Source organism: Camellia sinensis, chromosome 12 (assembly GCF_055761805.1).
Source record: "Camellia sinensis isolate YWXY chromosome 12, ASM5576180v1, whole genome shotgun sequence".
NCBI lineage: Eukaryota > Viridiplantae > Streptophyta > Magnoliopsida > Ericales > Theaceae > Camellia > Camellia sinensis.
This window is the reverse complement of record NC_138972.1, coordinates 54256253-54277037: the sequence shown is the minus strand read 5'-3', so window position 1 is coordinate 54277037 and position 20785 is coordinate 54256253. Positions and strand designations below refer to the sequence as shown.

The following is a 20785-nucleotide window of genomic DNA, read 5'->3' as shown; positions in this document are numbered from 1 at the left end:
AATCGTCACAAAAATTATTTTTAGCAACGATTTTACTAAGACTTATTTTCAATAAGACTTAACGGGAGTTAAGTTTAACTATTAGGACCTATTGGTAGTTTACTTGGTTCATTTGATATGATATTAGAAACTTTAGGGGGGATGTAATTTCTAGAATTACATTAGGCAGTTTATATTTTAAGCAAACCTTATAAGGTGTATTTATACTTTATCCTTAAAAAAAATTTAGAATTTCAATATGTATTTTATATATTTCTATACACTTATATGTATTTTATACATTTCTATACAGTTTTATATGTTATATTTTTTTCTCATATTTTACACTTATATCAAAATTAATCACAACTCATTAAGCGATGATTAGCTGAGTAGGCGTACATTTCTTACAGTAACTCACATTAATAAATAAATGTGAATTTTTTTTTTTCCAAATATATGTGGATTTAATTATGATCTTATAATATAAGATTATAAGATAATCTTTCTCAATTGATCTCTTTGGCCCTCCTTTTCAAATGTTTAATTTGTTCATTCGAATTTTGGACTATTCTCCATTTCATTTTATGTAGTATTAAATAAATTCTAAGAATTTTTCCTCACCTTTTTGTTTATTTATTACCCTCCCTTAAATGCCATAGATTTGCTCCATAGATTGATTCATTTTCTCAAGTCAGAAGTACAAAATCTTATTTTCACATTGAGCGAGGGGTACAAAATAAATTAAAATGGTTTTTTCGATCAAAATTATTAGTTATTGGTACAGGTTACTAGGGCCCTTGAGATAGATTGACACCATGCTAAATTTTAGATAGGAAATGTCCATTTTCCCAATCTACATATTTGAAGGAATGAATGTTGGACTTCATGGATCCTCATCAATTCATGTAACAATTGGACAACCCCCTTTTCTAGAATAACTCTACCGGCAAAAGATAATATTGCATTCTAGACCTGTTTGGGATATGAGAAACAACAGCTACGGTCATGGTGCATGAGATACTTTTAATGCTTGATCAGCTGAGCCACAACGCTTACAATTTCCAAATTCAAAAATTCAAAAGGCCAAGAACATGTAATCTCAGTTCCAAATAATGCCAAATATGTATCACAACACCTATTTGTATCATGATCTAAAATTTTGAATAAAAATGGCAAAGCACAATTAGCCCTTACAAGCCAGAAGTTAAAAATGAACACAAAAGACAAGATTCTTGCAAAGAAGTACAACACAACGGAGCTAAATGTCATTGTCCAACTACAAAAACATCCCAAGTAGACTCTCAGAGACCTAATCCAACAGTTCGGCCATCTCTTCGACGGAGTCCAGCGGTGTATTGCTTCTCCAAATCCAGTTGTAGTTCCTTCTGCTTCTCGGCTTGGAGGCCACTGCTTTCTTGGTTGTCGGGTTTGTGCTCCACTTTCAGTTCGCCCTTCACTCCCTACAATTGGCCATAGGTACCAAGGCAACCTCAGACTCTAAAAGTGTGTTAGTAGATGGCAAGAAATTATAACTAAAGTGAAAATAATAATAATAATAAAAACAACCAATCAATCAGAAGAAAGCAATGAAAGGTGCATCAGTTGAAGTTTCATAGTTAGTATAACTGTATAACAATAAAACAAATGAAAGGATCGGAGAATTACCATGAGTTTGTTGAATTTTTCTTGCCGTTCACGATCAGAAAACAAAGCCGTATCCCAGTGATGACCAAACTGTATAATATTTGAAAAAGAAAATTGAACAAAAATATGAACTAGCAATAAAGATGCTTAATAACATAGAACATTTGACAGTGTGTGCTATATAGTTTGAAGGAATATCCAGATGAATTTGGACCATCTAACTTACAAATCTTTTCGGTGCTCCAAAAGCAACCAGCACCAACTAATCTAACATAACAGAGTTTAATGACTCAATAGCAAATTATGACAGCTTTTTCCATTTGGAAACATTAGGCGTTGAAACTATGTCTACATTCTTCCTCTACACACACATCGCCAATGAGAAGGATAAATAAACAACTAACTATAAAACTGCATGAACAAATAATCTTAATTAATACCTCTTCAGCAGTAGTGCTCTTTTTATTCCCCCACAGCAGCTTCTTCTTTTGATCAGTAGACATGTAACCCGTTCCAATGAGGTTCCTATTAACTACGGGAGATAAACAAAAAATAAAAAACAAACAAACAAAATTAGCAGACTGCATTGATGTCAAAATGTGATAATTATTTGAAACTTACGCCTATTTCTTACTAGGTAGACTCATTACCCAATAGGTCCTGTGAGAATGAATGACATTTTTTATCAAAACGTTACTAATTGTTAATTTTTAACGACAGTTTGAAAATTCTGTCACAAAAAATGTCACTAATTATAAGTTATAGCGACAGTTTAAAAAAATCGTCACAAAAAAACCACTAATTTTTAATTTTCAGCAACAATTTGAAAAATTCGCCACAGAAAAACATCACTAATTGTAAGTCTAGGCAATTTATAAAAACCGTGATAAAAAAAAAGATCGCTAATTGTCAATTTTTAGTGACATGCAAAAATATCACAAAAGTTATTTTTAGACTAAGACTTATTTTCAATAGGGCTTGAATGGAACTAAGTCCAACTATTAGGACTTATTGATAGTTTACCCTAATTATTATTAGTGGTTTTTTTTTTTTTTGATAAATAGTTTACCCTGATTATTTAGCATATAGACTGAATGACTATATAGATTGCCTAAGTTGGAAACATCTTTTTTTGTCTTCCACAGAATTTTAATTAGCCAATATTAACCATGTTACTCACATAGGCTGTTTCACTTGCCTGGAAAAGACTATTTATTCAAGGGTGATAAAGTTGATTAAGAGGACTTCAGCAAGCTTGCCAACCTATTTTTTGTTTCTTTTCTGTTCTTATTCAGTGGTGAAAAGACAGATTTTGTTGTGGGAAGATATGGATGAAGGAACTCAAATTCCAAATCAAGATTGAGTTCGCCATTTTTGCTAGTTTAACCAAGAGCTACTGGGAAGTGGCTGTGGATATACGTAAAGGAGGATGGGCAGTTGTGGAGAGAGTGATCAATTGCAAATTTAGTGTCGCTCAAAGGGGATGGATGTCCATGGAAGACCATGAAAGACCATGAAACATATGAAGTGGGTTTGTGGAAAGACATCGAAGGAGGTTGTGAAAATTGAGCTTGGTGATGGAAGAAGGATTTAATTTTGACATGATGTGTGGTGCAAGGCATTACTTTGTTGGTGGCATTCCCAGTCCCTACACAGCATTGTGGTTAACAAGAGTCCTTCGGTAGCAGACTGCTAAGGACTTTACAGTGGTAAGGGAACCACTCCTTATTAGATACCTTTATAATGGGGAATTCGGAGCAATGGTTGCATTCCTTTAACAAATTGAGATTCCTAGAAATAGGATGGGATGGGATGGGATGGGATGAGATAGATACATGGCAACGAGAAGTTTTCGGAGAAATCTTTTCACTTTAATCATTGGTGAGGAGAGAGATTATTTTCCTTCGAAGAGCATTTGGAAGTCCGGTGCAGGACCGTACGTATCTTCCCCTTTTTTAGGGACTCCTTGTCCCTGTTGTACTACCCTTTTGTATTGTTCACATCTTTTTGGGGTTTTTTTTAAAAATTTTACAAAGCTGATTTGACAACAAAGTAAAATATTTGGAAACAGAGAGGGGAGAAAGTGGAAAATTGCATTTTTTTATCATATCCCAATGCATCCATAGCCTACCTTTTTTCAAAATCGCTATGTCCCATGCCCTTGCCGTGCCTCTTAGGCCTAATAGCTTAAGCTTTTGGAAATAGTGGTGATTTATCATGATACCAGAGCAAGCAATAGATCATGTGTTCAAACCTCAACACCTACCCAATAATTATATAACTTTCATGTGTTTGGCCCACTCATGGAGGAGAGATTGGAGGTGCACAAGAGGGGGTGTATTAAGAATGTACATAATAAAGTTGCCCCTCTCTAATAGCCTATTCTTTTAGAGGAGTTAATAGTCAACAATTTATCAAATACAAACACCTATCATATTTCTAGAGTGAAGTTTCTCGCTATAGGATCTACAATACAATAGAATAAAGAAATGAATTACTGTAAAAATATTGAAGTATATTATTGATTGATGTATTACAAGATTGATTGATATTGTGTTATGTATTACAACTCCTATATATAGAAGAGAAGGTGGTAGTAGGTGTAGTGTAGTGGAGGTGGTAGGTGAAGTGGGTGCTAGTGGAGATAGTGGAGGTGGTAGGTAAAGTGGGTGCTAGTGGAGATGGTAGGTGGAGGAGTAAATTGGTAAATTCTAACAGCCCCCCGCAAACTCAAGGAGGATAGAAACTAACCAACTTGAGTTTGGAGAGAGGAACAAAACAAGAAAATACATAAAAAGAAAAAAGGATAGGAGACACTGTATGGTCGTGTCAGACCGTTGGTGAAGACACTGTATGGGGTGTCATAACGGTGTAGAGGACACTGTATGGTGGTGTCAGACCGATGTAGAAGACAGTTTATGGGGTCATGTCGGACCGTTGTAGAAGACAGTTTATGGGGTCATGTCGGACCGTTGGTAGAAGACAGTTTATTGGGTCATGTCGGACCGTTGTAGAAGACAGTTTTATGGGGTCTTGCTGGACCCTTGTAGAAACTAACCGGAATCTATGTCGGGACAGTTTACAGAGTCTTGTCGGACCCATAAAGGAGCTAACCGGAATCAATGTCGGGACAGTTTACAGAGTCTTATCGGACCCTTGAAAAAGCTAACCGGTATCAAATGTCGGGACAGTTTATAGAGTCTTGTCGGACCCTTAAAAAATCGCATCCTCAAAAGGTGCGCTCAATTTTTAAAAGGCGTGCCATCAAAAGGCGTGCCCTAATTCATCAAAAGGTGTGCCGGACATGATGGCGAGGCACGTGGGCGCCTTGGCTTGCGTGCCCGTTTGTCGGCTGGTGGCAAGAGGCGCGCGATGCGCGTGGCTGCCTCGGCTATTTAACCATGACAGAGCCTGAGGCCGAGGCAGAAGCAAAAAAAAAACTGCGAAATCCTCTGTAAAACTCTTCGTTGTGCTGAGAGAGAGAGGCTGTAACACTGTTGTGCTGAGAGAGAAACTCTGTAATACGCTGTAACACTCTGTTGCCCAAAAAAAATGGCCTCGTCCTCGTCTTCCCGTGGACTGCTCACCCTCTTTCCCGACCTCAACGAGTCAACGAGAGAGAGAACTGGTGCGGTGGCACTGGAACCTCAACCAAACACCGCTGGGTATACTCCGTTGAACTTTCCGATGCGGTCTGTGGAGCAAAGAATGGCAGTGCTGTCGGATGTGGAGGCCAATCAGTATACTTTGAAGGTATGTGTGGAAAGCATGACGGCGGTCACAAACCTGTCGAACCGGCTGCAGAGTAGGACAAATGAGGTGCAGCAGTTAAACTCCCAACTGGCTCTGCTCCAACGCATGTATAAGGATGCGCGAGCAGAGATAAGCGTGCTAAGGGCAGAAAACAAGGAGCTGAAGCGGAAGGCCACCGTGATGTTCCGTTTTGGAGGACCGCCAGATGCTGCAGTGGAGGAGCAGACTGGAGGCAAAAAGAAGAGACCGGCGGCAGAGTAGGTCAGTGGGTGGCCGTCTGCAGAAAAGAAAACAAAGCTGTTGTTGTTGTAATTTTATTGTATTTTATTTTATTGTATTTTAGTTTTGTTTTTTTTTTTTTTTTTTTTTTTTTTTTTTTTTTTTTGTTTTTTTTTTTGTTTGTGTGTGTGTAAAATGTGGATCGGGGTTGATCCCGATATGAATAAAATGAGTGTATTGTGCAAATTTGTAAATTGGTTGCAATTTTTTTTTTTTTTTTTTTTTTTTTTTTTTAAATACAGTGCAAAAAAAAAATAAAAAGAAAAATAAAAGAAAGAAATAATAATAATATATTTAAAATAATAATAATAATAATAATAATAATAATAATAATAATATGTTTAAAAAGTGGGGCGGTGGAATAAATGAAAAGTCACACCACTCAAAAAAAGTGAAAAGTCACACCAAACCCTTTGCAGCGTGATCAACTGGACAAAATATGTTGGGTCTTAGGGCACCCCACTCAAGAAAAGTGTAACGTGGGTTTGGTGGAGACATAAAATAGGGTGATGGGGGAAAGAGAGTGTGTAAAGGTCCTACCCGTGGGTGTGATGAGTGGGTTGTGGGAAAAAATAAAGAAAAGAAAAGAAAGTAAAGTGAGAGAGAGAGGAATGTCTTTGCGGGAAGACGAGAGAGATAAGAGAGCAAGTAGAGCTCCGATCGATCAACCATGGCCTCCTCCAAAGACCGCGAGACCTTCGTCTACATCGCCAAGCTCGCCGAGCAAGCCGAACGCTATGACGAGATGGTGGATGCGATGAAGAAGGTTGCGAATCTGGATGTGGAACTGACTGTTGAGGAGAGGAACTTGATGGAGCAGAAGGAGGAGTCTAACGGGAACGAAGTGAATGCCAACCAGTGGCGGCGGCGAGGCGCAATTTTCCGGAGTACTTGGTCGGTGAAGGCGGCAGAGGCCACCGTGATCGAGACTTGTCGGCGGCGTTGATAAGGAAGACAGCGATCGAGGTGGGTGCTAGGGTCGATGCACTCGCACTCGAGACTTCCATGACTGTTCACCACCACGATAAACCTTCCTCTGGATTCAAACCCTTCTGGTTTGAAGAGAAGCCTGACTTGAGTAAGAAACCCGAACCCGAAGACCCGGATGCCGATGATGACTGGTGATTGGTGGTGAGTCCAGATATAATATTATATATATATATATATATAAGAATGTATTACTCTGCTATTTGCTATCTGCTAGGATGCAGTAATGTCGGTCTGACTTGAATGTGTGTGTAGAGGTCCGGCGGGCGGCCAAGGCGAGGCTGCCGCCCGCCGGTGAAGTAGAATTACTAGGTTGTCAACCTTGCTCTGATACCATGTAAAAATATTGAAGTATATTATTGATTGATGTATTACAAGATTGATTGATATTGTGTTATGTATTACAACTCCTATATATAGAAGAGAAGGTGGTAGTAGGTGTAGTGTAGTGGAGGTGGTAGGTGAAGTGGGTGCTAGTGGAGATAGTGGAGGTGGTAGGTAAAGTGGGTGCTAGTGGAGATGGTAGGTGGAGGAGTAAATTGGTAAATTCTAACAATTACCAATGAGTTTTCACTCAAACAAATCATAAACTACCAATGTGTCACAAAGATGAAAGATAACAAGGCCAAAGGCTAATAAATTAGTAACATTCATCAATCAGTGTCTGTTTGCATATCAATATTATCTGCTTGCACTAACAGATACATACTCCCTCGAGAATAAAACTACACATGTACATGTCATATAACTATAAGCACATATATTGCTAAATTATCATGGTTGAAAAGAAAAGACAAAAAAAAATAGAACTCAACAAATTTCATAAAGATAAAAGCATACATATTCATATACAAGGAAATTCAGAATAGTTAACATCATAAAAACAGAAGAAAAAAAAATTCTGTAAGAGACAATACCAACAAAACTAGATGAAGATGCTGCAATACCTAATTCTGCAGCTCTCATTGCAGCAACTTTTGCAGCATCTATATCATTAGCAGATTCCAAAACTTTTGCAGGGGCCTGCTCTGAAGTCACCTTAACAACAAGCTCCTGGGCTAGCTTTGAACTTGAAGACTGTCTTTCATTAGCTCCAGTTGTAAACTTCGAAACTAATTGATCAATAACGCACAATTATAGAAATGTAAGTGACCCTCTTGAAAACTAAAGAAATAGCAAAATAAACACTAAAAGGGAAAAACTACAAAAGATAATGCAAGAATTACCATTTTTCCCATAATCAGTGCCTAAGCTAAATAGTTTTGCCATTTTGTCATTAGATTCTTGATTTTCACTGTAAGAGTACTTACTGTCTTCAAGCTGCTCCCCCGGTTCTCCAACATATCGGTCCTTGTGCCTGCCAGTTTCCTGATCATCATATTTCCTCTTTTCCTTTTTGGCAATCCTCTCCCCATCCAATTCTCTAGGGTCACTTTTAGAAGCTTCTTTCAACCGATGTCTGGCACTATCCCTGCGTGAAGTTGAGTCATTCCAATGCCCCCTATGTTCTTCACGAACAGGTGAACAATCATTTCTATAATCCCTTGAACTCCTCACATAGTCCCTCTTTTCATCCCGACCATCTCCATCCCCCTTATACCTGTCCCGCTCCCCATACTTTATATCTTCAACATTGGAGTTAGTGTATCTCCTGCCAGATCCAGCTCGGTCAGATAATGAATCCTTGCCTTTATACTTCGGGTACTCGAGAGATGAAGTTTCTTTCTCCTTATCCCTGCTTCTCCTCCCTGAACCATCAGATCTATCTCGGGAATACCTGTCATCACCATGCAAATGGTCTCTTGATCTGTAATGCTCACTTTCTCTCCTTGTATGATCAGATTGAATGCTAACCCTTGACTCTCGACCAGAACGAGACGATGAGTAGTTTTTCACTTCAGCTGTGTGCTTTTCATGTCTGTCATAGTCATCCTGCCTTTGGTAATTATGAGAACTTCTAGAGGACTGTCGATCAAAATACCTGTATGAATCACCACTTCGGCCATGATGATTCCCACCAGAATCCCTATCAAAGTCCCTCCCATCATCTTTCCTTCGCCGAGGATCAGAGTCACTCGCAGGATCTTCCCTTGAATGGATTGGACTAGAGCTATGCTCACGTCTTGGACTCCCTGCATATATACAAAGGCAAAAAGTTTAAGGGTCGTGCCAAAGACAGCCCGATGGGCTGGGTACAAATGCCAAACAAAGTTGGGAGTCCCAATGTATGTTTTACACCTCCCAAAATATTTTCACTTCTATATATTTTTTTACAAACTTCAATACACTTTTTACACATCCACAGAGACTATTGACAGCTCAAAGGGCTGTCGTTAATATTTTCCAAAGTTTAAAGCCAAAATATTAGGGCCAAAATGAGCCGAGAGTCTCAAAACACCATAGAACTGTTCTGAGATCTGGAGAGAAAACTATGATTGACATATTCAAAAAGCATCTCTCACACATTTGTTTCGGCCTAAAATAAGATATTACACAAGAATTGACCAGTCAAAATCCAAACAAATATTAAAACCTTTGTTCCATGCTCGGATACCATTTATATGAGGATTTATATGCACTTTTAAAAGCATCAAAAAACTATATATATCCAAACAAAAATAACTTTGGTACATACAAATCCTTAGTAACATGGTTGCTTACCAACAAAAAAAGTAAGGGTTCGAGAAGAATGCCTGCAAAACCAGCATATGAAAGACAATTGACACATGCCAACGTTAACATATATGTTTCATGATAAGGGTGTAGATACGACCATTCAGGCCCTCCATGTCATCACCATAATGACCTCCACTGCAAGAATGGCGCAGGGCTGAGCCAAAAAACCTTAAACCGGTCCCACACCAAAGCATAATTCTACCAAAACATAATCTCCATAATTGTTATCTGCTTGCATAGCTACCATAACATACTTCTACTCCCTCCGTGTCATTTTGTATGTTAATCTCAATTTCTGGAAGTCCCATCCTCTGTATCTTAGTTAGGAAAGTTGAAAATTTCTATTCACCATTTTCCTATACTACCCTTCTATATACTTTACGCATGAAAATGAAATATTACCCTACTTTGTATTTATAGTTAAATTCAATCGAATTCCCAAACAAACCATTCAAATAAGAAAAATAGCGTTTGTGTAAATTTATCATTTAAATATGCTTTTCTTTAAACTAAGACAAGTAATAAGGGATAGACGGAGAAATAAATTCTAAGGCTTTTTTTTTTTTTTTTTGATAAATCAAGAAATAAATTATTATACTGAAAATAAACAAAATTACATTTTTAGCTATTTGACATGGAAACGTGCAAGCAAGCCTGCAACAACTAATGGAACTATAGTATACTAGACGTTAATATTTATATTCATTCAAAAGTTTCCATTGGCACCCTATAACATTACATACAAACACATAAATAAGCTTCTGCCCGTAGCTACAAGATGAGAACCTGGTGGTATAGTACTGCTAAAATGAACACGAGTTTAAGGATGTCTAGCACCTGAATATCCCACGCACAAGTTCCTTCTAAATTTACAAATGCAATCAACTTATTGAGGAAAAGAAGAAAATAACGTTGATCACAAGTTTCAAAGCAATGAGCTGGAAGGTATACATTATGCCATCTTTTACGCATCAACATCCACCTACAAGAAGCCTCGTCATTGCTCAATATGACCATTAAGAAGAAAGTAGTTCTTAAACCATCATACCCATAAAAGAAAAGCACAATAATATGGAAAAGGCACGGATAGATGTTCCTTGTACCAAAGTGATCTATGAATACTCAACCAATCATTTTGAGGGGGAAAAAATCCTTAAGGAAAAAGTGCAGAGTAAAAAACTTGAGCAATCCATATTACTATCAACCTTTAAAGGAATCACAAACATCAAATGGATAACATGTTAACAACCCCAGCAACTAAGGCACAATCTCAATTTACTAATTCTTTACGAACATTATCAGCGAAGTAAATGTTAAAAACAAAACAAAAATTGAAGAACTAACCATCAGATGAGGATGATCCACCAACTGGAGACCGACGCCTATACTTCCTGCTAGCTGCATCATTTAAAGGCTTACGAAATGCTGCCTTTGCATCAGCATTTTCTGGGCACGGAGACAGCGTGTTTGACTCCATAATTGCTAACACCTGACAGCACCAATATCTCTTCATTATGCATACAAAAAATGTTAATTTGCAATATACAGTTGACACATTTTGCGGTTAGGGGGGCATTATTGTTGGGATAGGGGCATTAGAATTTGGATCAAGAATTATCTCGTCATATATGAACCGGGCTTTATAAACCTTACAGCTTGGGGTGTAAAATTGGCCAATGAGTTTCTTAAAAATTTCTTACTTGGAAGCAAGGAATCAAGTTTTTGAGTAAAACACGTCAGCCAAGTAAGAGTTTCCTGCTACTAAGCTCAATCTCTCACATCTCTAAAAACTCCCTCCATAGTCCACCTCAGTTTTTTTTTTCCCCCCAATAAGACTTTAGAGAAAGTGCCAAGGAAGCACAACCATTAAAAACAATCCAATAAAAGGAGAATGAAAAAAAATAAGAAAAAGGTATAATGCGTAGGCACTACACCCGTTAACCAACCCATAGAAACATCCACAACCTGACCTGACTACTACAAAACTCAAAATTTGAGCCAATTTCACAAAAGTGTTCCTCTATTTCAAACATGGATTTCCATTTCTCTCCTCCAGATTTACTAAAAAACAGCATATTTGACATTTAGATGCTACTTGAATTGCCTCTTAAATTCTTCCATTAAAGACAGAAAAAGCACCAAGTTTCTGAGGTAAAATTTCATCACCCAAATGGGACATCACACTTGCACACCCATCCTTAACTTCCTCACAACATTGTCATGCTAAAGCCTCACACCCCTTGTCCATCATAATCATAATTAACCAAACATAGAAGCCTTCTAAGTTTCCTTTTCTTGTTAGAAGATACTTTCCTCACTTCCTTTTTCTTCTTGGCCTTGCAAATCTCTTATTCAAAAACATCACAGCTTGAACCATCCTCAATCATTATTTTGTCTACTTCAACCAACTTCTTCATAAAAGGGATAATTACACCCAAACCCCCTCAACCATTAGCAAATATCAATTTAGCCCCCCAGCATTAAACTTGTGTACAACTTCAAAGGTAAGGGAGGTAAATAGATATTCGCTAATAGTTGAAGGGGAGTGTAATTAACTTATTTTTAATCACTTGCTCAACTTGTTCACTTGAGCTTCCACCCTTATCATTTGTGATGGTAAACTTTTCTACTTCACCAATGATCTGAAAGTCCTACATCGATAGAAAATTCGCATTAAGATGAACCACCTAAAACAAAGCCCTTCCCTATATCAGATCCCAACTCAAACCCCCAACTTCCTTCTTTCACCACACTAGATAGAAAAATCCCCATCATCAAGATTGATTACAACTAGAGGGAACAAGACTCTAGAAACGGCACCTTAAGCCCTTCACACTTCATGGACTAAGAACTGTCTGAAACCACCAATCCCTACCTTCACACTTCCCCGCCACAGCTCCACACCCCAAATTAACCACTCCATTTGACCCCTCATCACCAGCAGCCTCAGCCCACTCCATCCCCTTAGTGTATTAATTCTCTAATTCAATTAGAACCCACCACCCATTGCTCCGCTGACTCACCACTATCCATGCTTCACGAAGACCCCACCACTTACAACCATCAAACAGATAAGCCTTCAAACCTTGGAAACTTTGATCCACTGAAGTGATTGGTGTTGACCCTTCAACATCATGCTTAGCAACTAGCTTGGCTCCCTCAATTGTGGGCAAAATTAGTAGATCCTTCCCCTTTTGTTGAATCATGCTCTACGTAAGAGATCGTGCACTCTACAACCCTCTTTTAAAATTGAACTAGCCATTGGATAGGCTCCTTAACATATATAAGATGGACTTTAGTACAAAACCTGACACAGGCTGTCCTGCTAGTAAAGTCCTCAAAACAACCAATGGGCCTAGTCTAATTAAAAGAATTACAAACAGCACTTGGAGTTCAATGCAAACTAAACCAAATATGGCTCCATCCAACCTTTCAAGCTGCTCACCCCGCCAATTTGTACAATACTCCACACCCAGCCTGGATACCCAAGTCCTCTACACCCAAACTCCCCAAACATGTGGTGCTCTCCGGTCCACTGACTCATTCCTATCAAAACCTTTACCCACTTACGCCTAAAGCTTGCACCTTCATTCCTCACCAAAACACAATTCCTTTCCAAGTCAACTCTAACAAACCCATGCTCACACTTTTTTAGCACTTGAACTCCACATGTCATCTTCACTTCCATCTAACAACTTTACAAAAATCTCCTCCCTCTTAAACTTATTAGTCACCATCATCTCTGGACAACTCACGTCTACATGCCTATCAACAACACCATTCCAATTTCGAACCACAATTTTTTTTGTTGGCCCACCCCATAACCAACTTAGCCTCCTCAATCAGAGCCTTAAAGTCATCTGCAGCTTTTCTACTATAATTTATGGAAACCAAATCAATAATCTACCTCTCCTTTCGACTGCATGCCAAATCAACATTAATTGCTAGTATTTAGCAAACAGCGAAAGGAGAGTGGTGCATTATTGAGTAACTATGTGAATACTAGTTGAAAATATCCGTGCCTTCTTATATTTAGGAGGACTTAAGAGGGTTTCCTTGTTTCACTTGGGATATTTTATTATTTGTCTTTGTATTAATAGTTTGCTTTTTTATCTTTAGTTATGTTTGGTGACTTTTTCCATTTAATCAATCTGTGTACAGTTTTCTTTTTCTAATGTCACAAACCATAACTATGTTAGCCATGTGTTTGTTCTTACAAACAACATCTGTCGAATTTTGCCTAGTTCTCTGCCAAATTTTTATTCTTATTCTATTTTTTGCTTCAGTATACTAACAAAAGTACCCCACTTCATCTTCTTCATCTCCCACGTGTCACCCATATCTTCGTCACCACCACAACCAACCAAACCTGCCCAGAACACCACTAACACTAGCATCTATGACAACCAAGACCTCTACCCTAGAATACCACCTCCTCTTTCTCTTTCATCCCCATTCAACTCATTCAAATTGCACATGACATGACACATTGATGCCATCACGACCACCTATGAAGCACGGACACGGACGCGCGACACGACACGGGCATGCAAATTTTCAAAAAATGGGGAACACGACACGCTGGGGATACGTTTAATATATATAATTAACTTTATTTACATGTCATAAAATTATAAAAAAATCATTAAAAGGTAATAAAATATACAAAATAACACTATTAAAATAATAAAAAATAAACATTGCATTCCTTTAAAAATTGGTTCCTATAATAAAATTAATAAACATACATTATTAAAATTATATACTCAAATAATAGAAAAGAAAAAATAAATCAGAATATAAAAGAAAAAATAAAATCAAAATATAAAAGAAAAAATAAAATAAAATAAAATAAAAAATAAATCAGAATATAAAAGAAAAAATAAAATAAAATAAAATCAAACAGGGGCTGAGAGAGAGAGACAGCAACTAAGGAAAGAAGATCAGACAGAGGCTGTGAGAGAGAGAGAGAGAGAGAGCGACTGAGGGAAAGAAGAAGAAGAAGAATGAAGATCGAAGAAGAAGAGCAGCGTGTACCTTAACGAGCGACGACGAGACATGAGTGACGACCGACGAGAGACGACCGACGAGGAGCGACGACCGACGAAAAGTGAAGACGAACGACGAATCGACCAGGTCCTCTCTTTCTCACCCTTTCTCTTCTATTTATGTTCTAATCGAAGTAGATTAGGGCAAATATTGATCTGTTTTTACTTATTTACAAATCGACCCCAAAAACATGTTGTAAATTGTGAAATTACCCCCCGAACGTGTCCCGAAAGTGTCTATAATGTGCCTGAAACGTGTCCGGATGTAAAAAAAATTTTAAAAAAATGGGACACTCTCTGCTGCATGTCGGACACGTGTGCACCGCGTGTCCGACGCGTGTCCGGGTCCGACACATGTCCAACACTAGTACGGAGCCCTCGGAGAGGTGTCCATGCTTCATAGACGACCACCATTGCCATCAAAAATCAAACCACCACCCTTAACTTGCTGTCAGCACTACCCGAAACACCACCACCACCTATCACAACAATTACCCACAAACTCATCGAATAAAACCACTACCCATATACTCACAAAACAGTTGGGGATAGGTGGAGAAAGTGGATTCATGGTAGTTTGTCCACAAGTAATTTATGTGTTATAGTTAATGAAAAGACAATGCTACTTTCAAGGCCTCTACAAGCCCTGGACAAGGGCATCCTTTTATCTCCTTTCATATTCAATTTTAGTGGTGATGTCTCAACAAGAATGGTTGATAAAGCTAAAGAGTCAAGGTTGGTCGATGACCTCTAATACGGAGGGGTAATATTTGTCTCTCAACATCAGTTTGCAAATGACATCATCTTTTTCTCTTCTGGTGATGAGAATAGCATTGATTAATTTGCTTACCATATTGAGGGTTTCTAATGTGGCTTTCAGCCTTGGGTGAATTTGAATGAGTACCATTATTGGTATCAATTTTCCAATAGATAGGTTAAATAGAATGGCCACATTGATAGGTTTGTCCCATCAAGTCCATGCCTCTTTATGTATTTAAGGCTACCTTTAAGAGGCAATCCTATGTGAGCTAACTTTTGGATTCCTAACAATGTAAAGATCGAGAAAAGATTGGACGGTTAGAAGATGACTTTGACTTTTAGAGAGGGGCACACTTTGGTTTAGTAAGTCTTTTCTAGTGTCCATATTTATTTTTATCAATTTCTAATAGAATTGAAAATTTGATGAGGGACTTCTTTTTGTTTTCATGTGGATTGTGGGTGAAGACAAATTTTTTATTTGTGTCTTTTTGGTGGACTGCTAGTCCTCCCCGTTTTGTAATATTTTCTTTTCTTTAATAAAATCTCTCTTTTGTAGTTGATCAATAAAAAAAGATCATTTGCTGAGTTGGAAAGTGGTCTCACTTCCAAAAGGCAAAGAGGATCTTGTCAATGGAAATAGTGTTGATAAGAACAAGGTATTGTCAGGTTATGGAGATTCCCTACAAACGAGATGCTTTCTAGAAAATCTGCGATTAAAAGCAAGTGTGGGATTCTTATGTGGTTCATATAGAAAATTCTAGATCCCCATGGCAGTGAATTTCTCAAGATATTAATCATTTCTTATATTCCATTTGGTTCATGATTGGAAATGGGAAGTATATTCATTTTGGAGAATGACTCTTAATCATATGTTTTCGCGTCTTTATTGCTTATCTCGGTCTTAGAATGCTTCTATTGCTGGTTCCCATGAGACTCCTATTTTTTGGCATTTCAATTTTTTTTTAGAAATTTAAATGATAGGGAGCTTAAAGGCTTGTCATTTTTGTTAGCTATTGCTCATAATTTTTCTTTGAGACATAATGTTTGGATAGAGAGATATATAACGTGGCTTTTAATGTGGTCTTGCATTCATTTCCAACCAAATAACTCAAATCACTGCACAAATAGCACAAGTCCAAAGAACTTGTGTCCTCTTAGTGGAACCAAAACATCTATAATTAATGATAAACATCAGAACACATGGAACAAAACATACAAATTCAATTTCCGCCAACTAAAATGCCATAATGCTATAGCAAAAGAACAATGCAAGAACAAATGATCTATGTTTTTGTCACGACCCCAAACCGCCCCTAGTAGTTTAGTGCCGTAATGGCCAGTAATCCGAGATTACCGAAGGCCAACTTACAAAATTCACACACAAACAGAGTATAATTATATATATGGGGCTCACAAGTGCGGAAGCAATAATCTTAAAATACAAGTGGTCCATAAGAGCAGTGCGTAAGTTACATGGAATGCCATACAACTTTACATAATAGTACAACTTGGATACAAATACAATAAAGTACAAAATACATTTTTCATCTTGATCAAAAGGCTTCTCCAGCCGACATGTGTAAGTTACAAGCATTATAAGCCGAAAAGCATAATTTTCAAGACTACCGACATGTATACAAGTTAAGCCGACATGACAAATACCCAAAACAAGCTTGCGAGTCACACCTAGGCGTCACCGCCTTCCTGCTCATCACCTACATATATATATAGAGAGGGTGAGCTTGGATACTCAGTGAATGGTATAAGAAATAAAGGGGTTTGCATGACTGGTATTCAAGATCTTTATCAAACAATACATAACATAATTAGTGCAAGTCAAAGGAGGAACCAAGTCCATCTAGCAAATCTGTCAAGTTTCAAAGGATGCTTACTAACATCATTATAATACAAGTGATGACATCTCGGCAAAACAAACCCACGCGGTAAACCGTCAGTGGCAAACAAGACAAGACAAGGGAGATATCTCAATTCAATGGTGTCGTTGCATTATAGTCCCCGGACACTAAGGACTTGTGCTACTAATGCTTAGAGTCCTCTAGCACGTACGGACTTCCAAACTTTGTGCTACAAATGCTTATAGTCCCTTAGCACGTACGGACTTTCAAACTTTGTGCTACAAATGCTTATAATCCCTTACTACGTACGGACTTTCAAACTTTGTGCTACAAATGCTTATAGTCCCTTAGCACGTACGGACTTTCCAAGAATGTCATCAAAACAAGATATATATATTTTCCGATTAGGAATAACCATTCATGCTTACAAATACTATCCAAAACGAAGCAAAACAAGACTTTATCAAAGCATTATAACATAACTTTATTAAAAATACCACTCACTTAGTTCTTCAAACGTCGGGGTCAAGGCAAGTCCAAACCCTACAAACACATGGCAAAGTCTGTTGAATGCACTTTCAAACAAGTTTCACATGCATGCAAATGATCTCGGCGTTCCTCAAGACTAAGTCGAATCAAAACAACCCAGTTCTTTATCTCAGAAAAACATGCTGGGCAACTACCAGGTCTAGGCCGAGGTTCCACATCCCCTGGCCGAGGTGTGGCCTCGATGGCCACGTTCAAAGGAATGAAGTCGGGAAAAATCTGGATTTCCCTTTCTTGGAAAACATGATGAACATGAGGGAGATGAATGCAAAGATCGTGATTTGCTATTAAGAAATCTGAGATTTCATGCTATGAGTTCAAAAACATGGACCTGGGCACCCATATTCAAGGATCTTGTGAGAACAAACACAAAAACATGAAACTTAATGCAAACTTTCATATCAAACAAGACTTTTCTTTCAAGAACACATGAACACCATTTTTCTCTTTCTAAAACCAGCTTTAAATCGATGCATGACATGCAAAACGAGTTCGATCATGCAATGCAGCTAGATGATCAATAAGAATGACAAGAGTAAATCAATAATCTAACCTCAATACGCGAATCTAATGGTTTGATCTCTAGGAATCAAGCGTGAAAACCCACTCTCTCACTCTAAACTTCTTCTTCCTCTAGAGCCTCTCTCTCTCTTCACAAACAAAGACATATAGCAAAATGATACATTTCTAAGTCTGCTGGCTGACTTAACCCTCTACAGGGGCACGTGGCAGCGGCTGGTTGGTGCTACACAGAAAGGTGGCTGAGTGACAAGACAAAACTATGACAAAGCGTGTTCAACAAGCAAGACGGCATGGGCACTCTGGCGAGTAATAATCTCGGCTAATAACAAGACATCGGCAAGTAGGGAATAATGACCTCGGCTAGGAAGGACAACACTTGACTAAGCTGTGCCACACCTTGGCCTAGATGTGCCACACCTCGGTCTAGGTCATACCACTCCGGGACAAGATCACTTGGGTGCAAAGGTAACATCTCGGCCTAGATGATTCACACCTCGGCCTTGGTGATGGACACCTCGGCCTAGATAATGACATCTCGGCCAATATGTCGGGGCAAAGGTGAAGGTCAAACAAAGTGGTTCCACGATAATTCTAGACATGAAGACGACCTCGGCTAAACTCTCACCAAGCAAGGTACAAAACATGCTGTAACACTTAAACGAACAAGGACAAGACTCGAAATGCAAGTTTACAAGACAGAAACACATGGATGCATATGAGTATAGTTAGGATAGCGTGAGGGTTATTACAGTTTTCCTCACTCCCCTTACACATAAGGCACCAACATGGAAGTAAAAAACAATTGGGTCTCCTCCTCTTAAACATGTCATTAGTATTGACCTTTAGAGAAGCCATGGACCATGCAAAGATTTTAATTTTAAGACGCACATATGGATTCCAAATCATCATATAAGGATAAACCCTTTGAACATTAATAATAATCATTTCAAAGAAGTACTTACAGAAGATAAACTACATGTCCATACTCTCCTATCAACAACTCCATTACTAAAAGAAAAATCATCAAGGAGAGAAAAAATAAACCGAATCATTGGACCCATAGTCCTTAAATTTCAAATATATATATATATATATTGAAATTCCAAGATAACAAAACCTAATGAGATGAAGCCATAAAAGCAATAAGAACATTATGAGATTGAGAAAGTCAATACAACCGAGTGAACAACAGATTAAAAGAGACTATCCATGCATCCTCCCAAAATCGAATCTTTTCCTCATTTCCGACATTGGAATAAACCACTTGAGAAATAGATTTCCATGGGAATCTATAATTCCCACGTCTAACCACAAGAGAGTCCCATCTATTACCTTGATGACCATATTTATTCCAAATATCACAATGCCACAGAGAATCCTGTCAATGAAAAATCTCCACAACTACTTTCCAAGCAATGCCATGTCAAAAGCCACGATATTACCTACATCAAGACCCCCTCACTCCTACAAAGAGAAATCGGGTCCAAAATAATCAAGTGGTATTTCTTCCCCTCGTCATAACTTTCCCATAAAAAATCTCTCCTCAGTTTTTCAATTCTACTGGTCACTCCCACTAGAATCTTAAACAAAGACATAATAAATCGGGACACTAGATAAAACACACAACCAAATAGTAGATAGCATTGTATGACGTTAAATTAAATAAATTTTTGATCTTTCAAAAAAAAAAAAAAAATCAGAAGTCTAATTTCTCTATTTTCTACACCCGAAAAGAGTAAATAGCCTTATTTATCACGTTATTATGCTTCTGAACACAGCTACATAGAGCCGAACATACGTGTATGTGTACGTACATGAACAACTAAATGAACTCTCCGTTTGATGCCCGATAATTTATCGGAATTGGAAAACAAAAGAACTCACTCCAACGCCGCAAGATTCCATTTCTTTCTTTTTTGTGTTTTCCTTTGTTTTCTAAGCAGCCAAACGGAGCATTTGTTATATCATCAAGAACATAAGAAGATACAAACAAATCAACAATCTAGGGTCTCATGAACTAGTACAAAAGCAAGAGGTGCATACATAGCATTTTTAGGGTTTCAGAAGTTAAATGAGAAGTGATTCAAACCTTGCGTAATTCGAGATCAATTCATGGAGAATCGACCCCTTTTGCTGAGACTCTCAGACAAGCTCCCTCGTTCTCTCTCTCTCTACCTCCGGTCGTTCGTTCGTTCGTTCGTTCGCGTGTGACCTAGGAGGTTTGAAATGATTTAAATATAAGCGCTTTTTTTATTATTTTTTATGAAAAATATTAAAAAATAGAGGAATGATGTAATGTAAAAAAATAAAATATGTGCTTATATAGTGTGTATTTGGTAAGTTGTTATTTTAGTAGGCTATTTTAATTTTTAACTATTTTAAGAGGCTAAATTTTTTGTGTTTTGGAAAATAGTTGGATTTTTTTGTAGTTTGATGTGATGTTTGTGAGAGAAAAAGTGAAATGATTATGAGTTTGATGTGACATTTTGTCTTATTAGCTATTTTAGCCTATTTTATCTTTTAATACTATTTTAACCAAAAAAAAAATTTAAAAATTATTCCCAAAAAATATATTTTTTGTGCTCCAACGATTTCACCAAAATGGTATCAAATTGATAATGTCCCAAAATTTGTACCAAACTGAAAATCCCTTGCACCTTTTAGCAATTTACTGTGTATAGCCGTTGAGTGTGGACTCACTAGACGACCGGCCAGACGTCCGGCCGGATGACC

General features: G+C 37.8%; 1 protein-coding gene across 16 annotated transcripts; it reads right to left on the bottom strand.

Annotated features, from left to right (window-relative positions):
- Positions 1–995: 995 nt before the first annotated feature.
- Positions 996–20314, bottom strand: LOC114266680 (uncharacterized). 16 transcript variants are annotated; one of them, XM_028207596.2, is made up of 8 exons: positions 20142–20276; positions 16759–16843; positions 10666–10810; positions 7872–8777; positions 7593–7757; positions 2067–2158; positions 1648–1716; positions 996–1479 (listed from the first exon to the last, which is right to left on the bottom strand). In XM_028207596.2, exons 3-8 carry the CDS (start codon positions 10796–10798, stop codon positions 1006–1008), a joined length of 1839 nt encoding a protein of 612 aa, XP_028063397.2. In that variant the 5' UTR covers positions 10799–10810; positions 16759–16843; positions 20142–20276; the 3' UTR covers positions 996–1005. The 16 variants fall into 16 exon arrangements, with proteins under 16 accessions (XP_028063397.2, XP_082754744.1, XP_028063398.2 ...); XM_082898618.1 differs by having other exon boundaries at positions 7956–8777; XM_028207597.2 differs by having other exon boundaries at positions 16791–16843.
- Between the last annotated feature and the right edge of the window lie 471 nt (positions 20315–20785).

Bases quoted from the DNA above. Each gene is read 5' to 3' on its own strand.
- LOC114266680 (XM_028207595.2), bottom strand. From the start codon at position 10,798: ATGGAGTCAAACACGCTGTCTCCGTGCCCAGAAAATGCTGATGCAAAG. The intron at 8,778-10,665 runs GTTAGTTCTTCA...GTATATATGCAG, and splicing joins TGGATCATCCTCATCTGATG to GGAGTCCAAGACGTGAGCAT. The intron at 1,480-1,647 runs GTAATTCTCCGA...ACACACTTTTAG, and splicing joins AAAAATTCAACAAACTCATG to AGTCTGAGGTTGCCTTGGTA.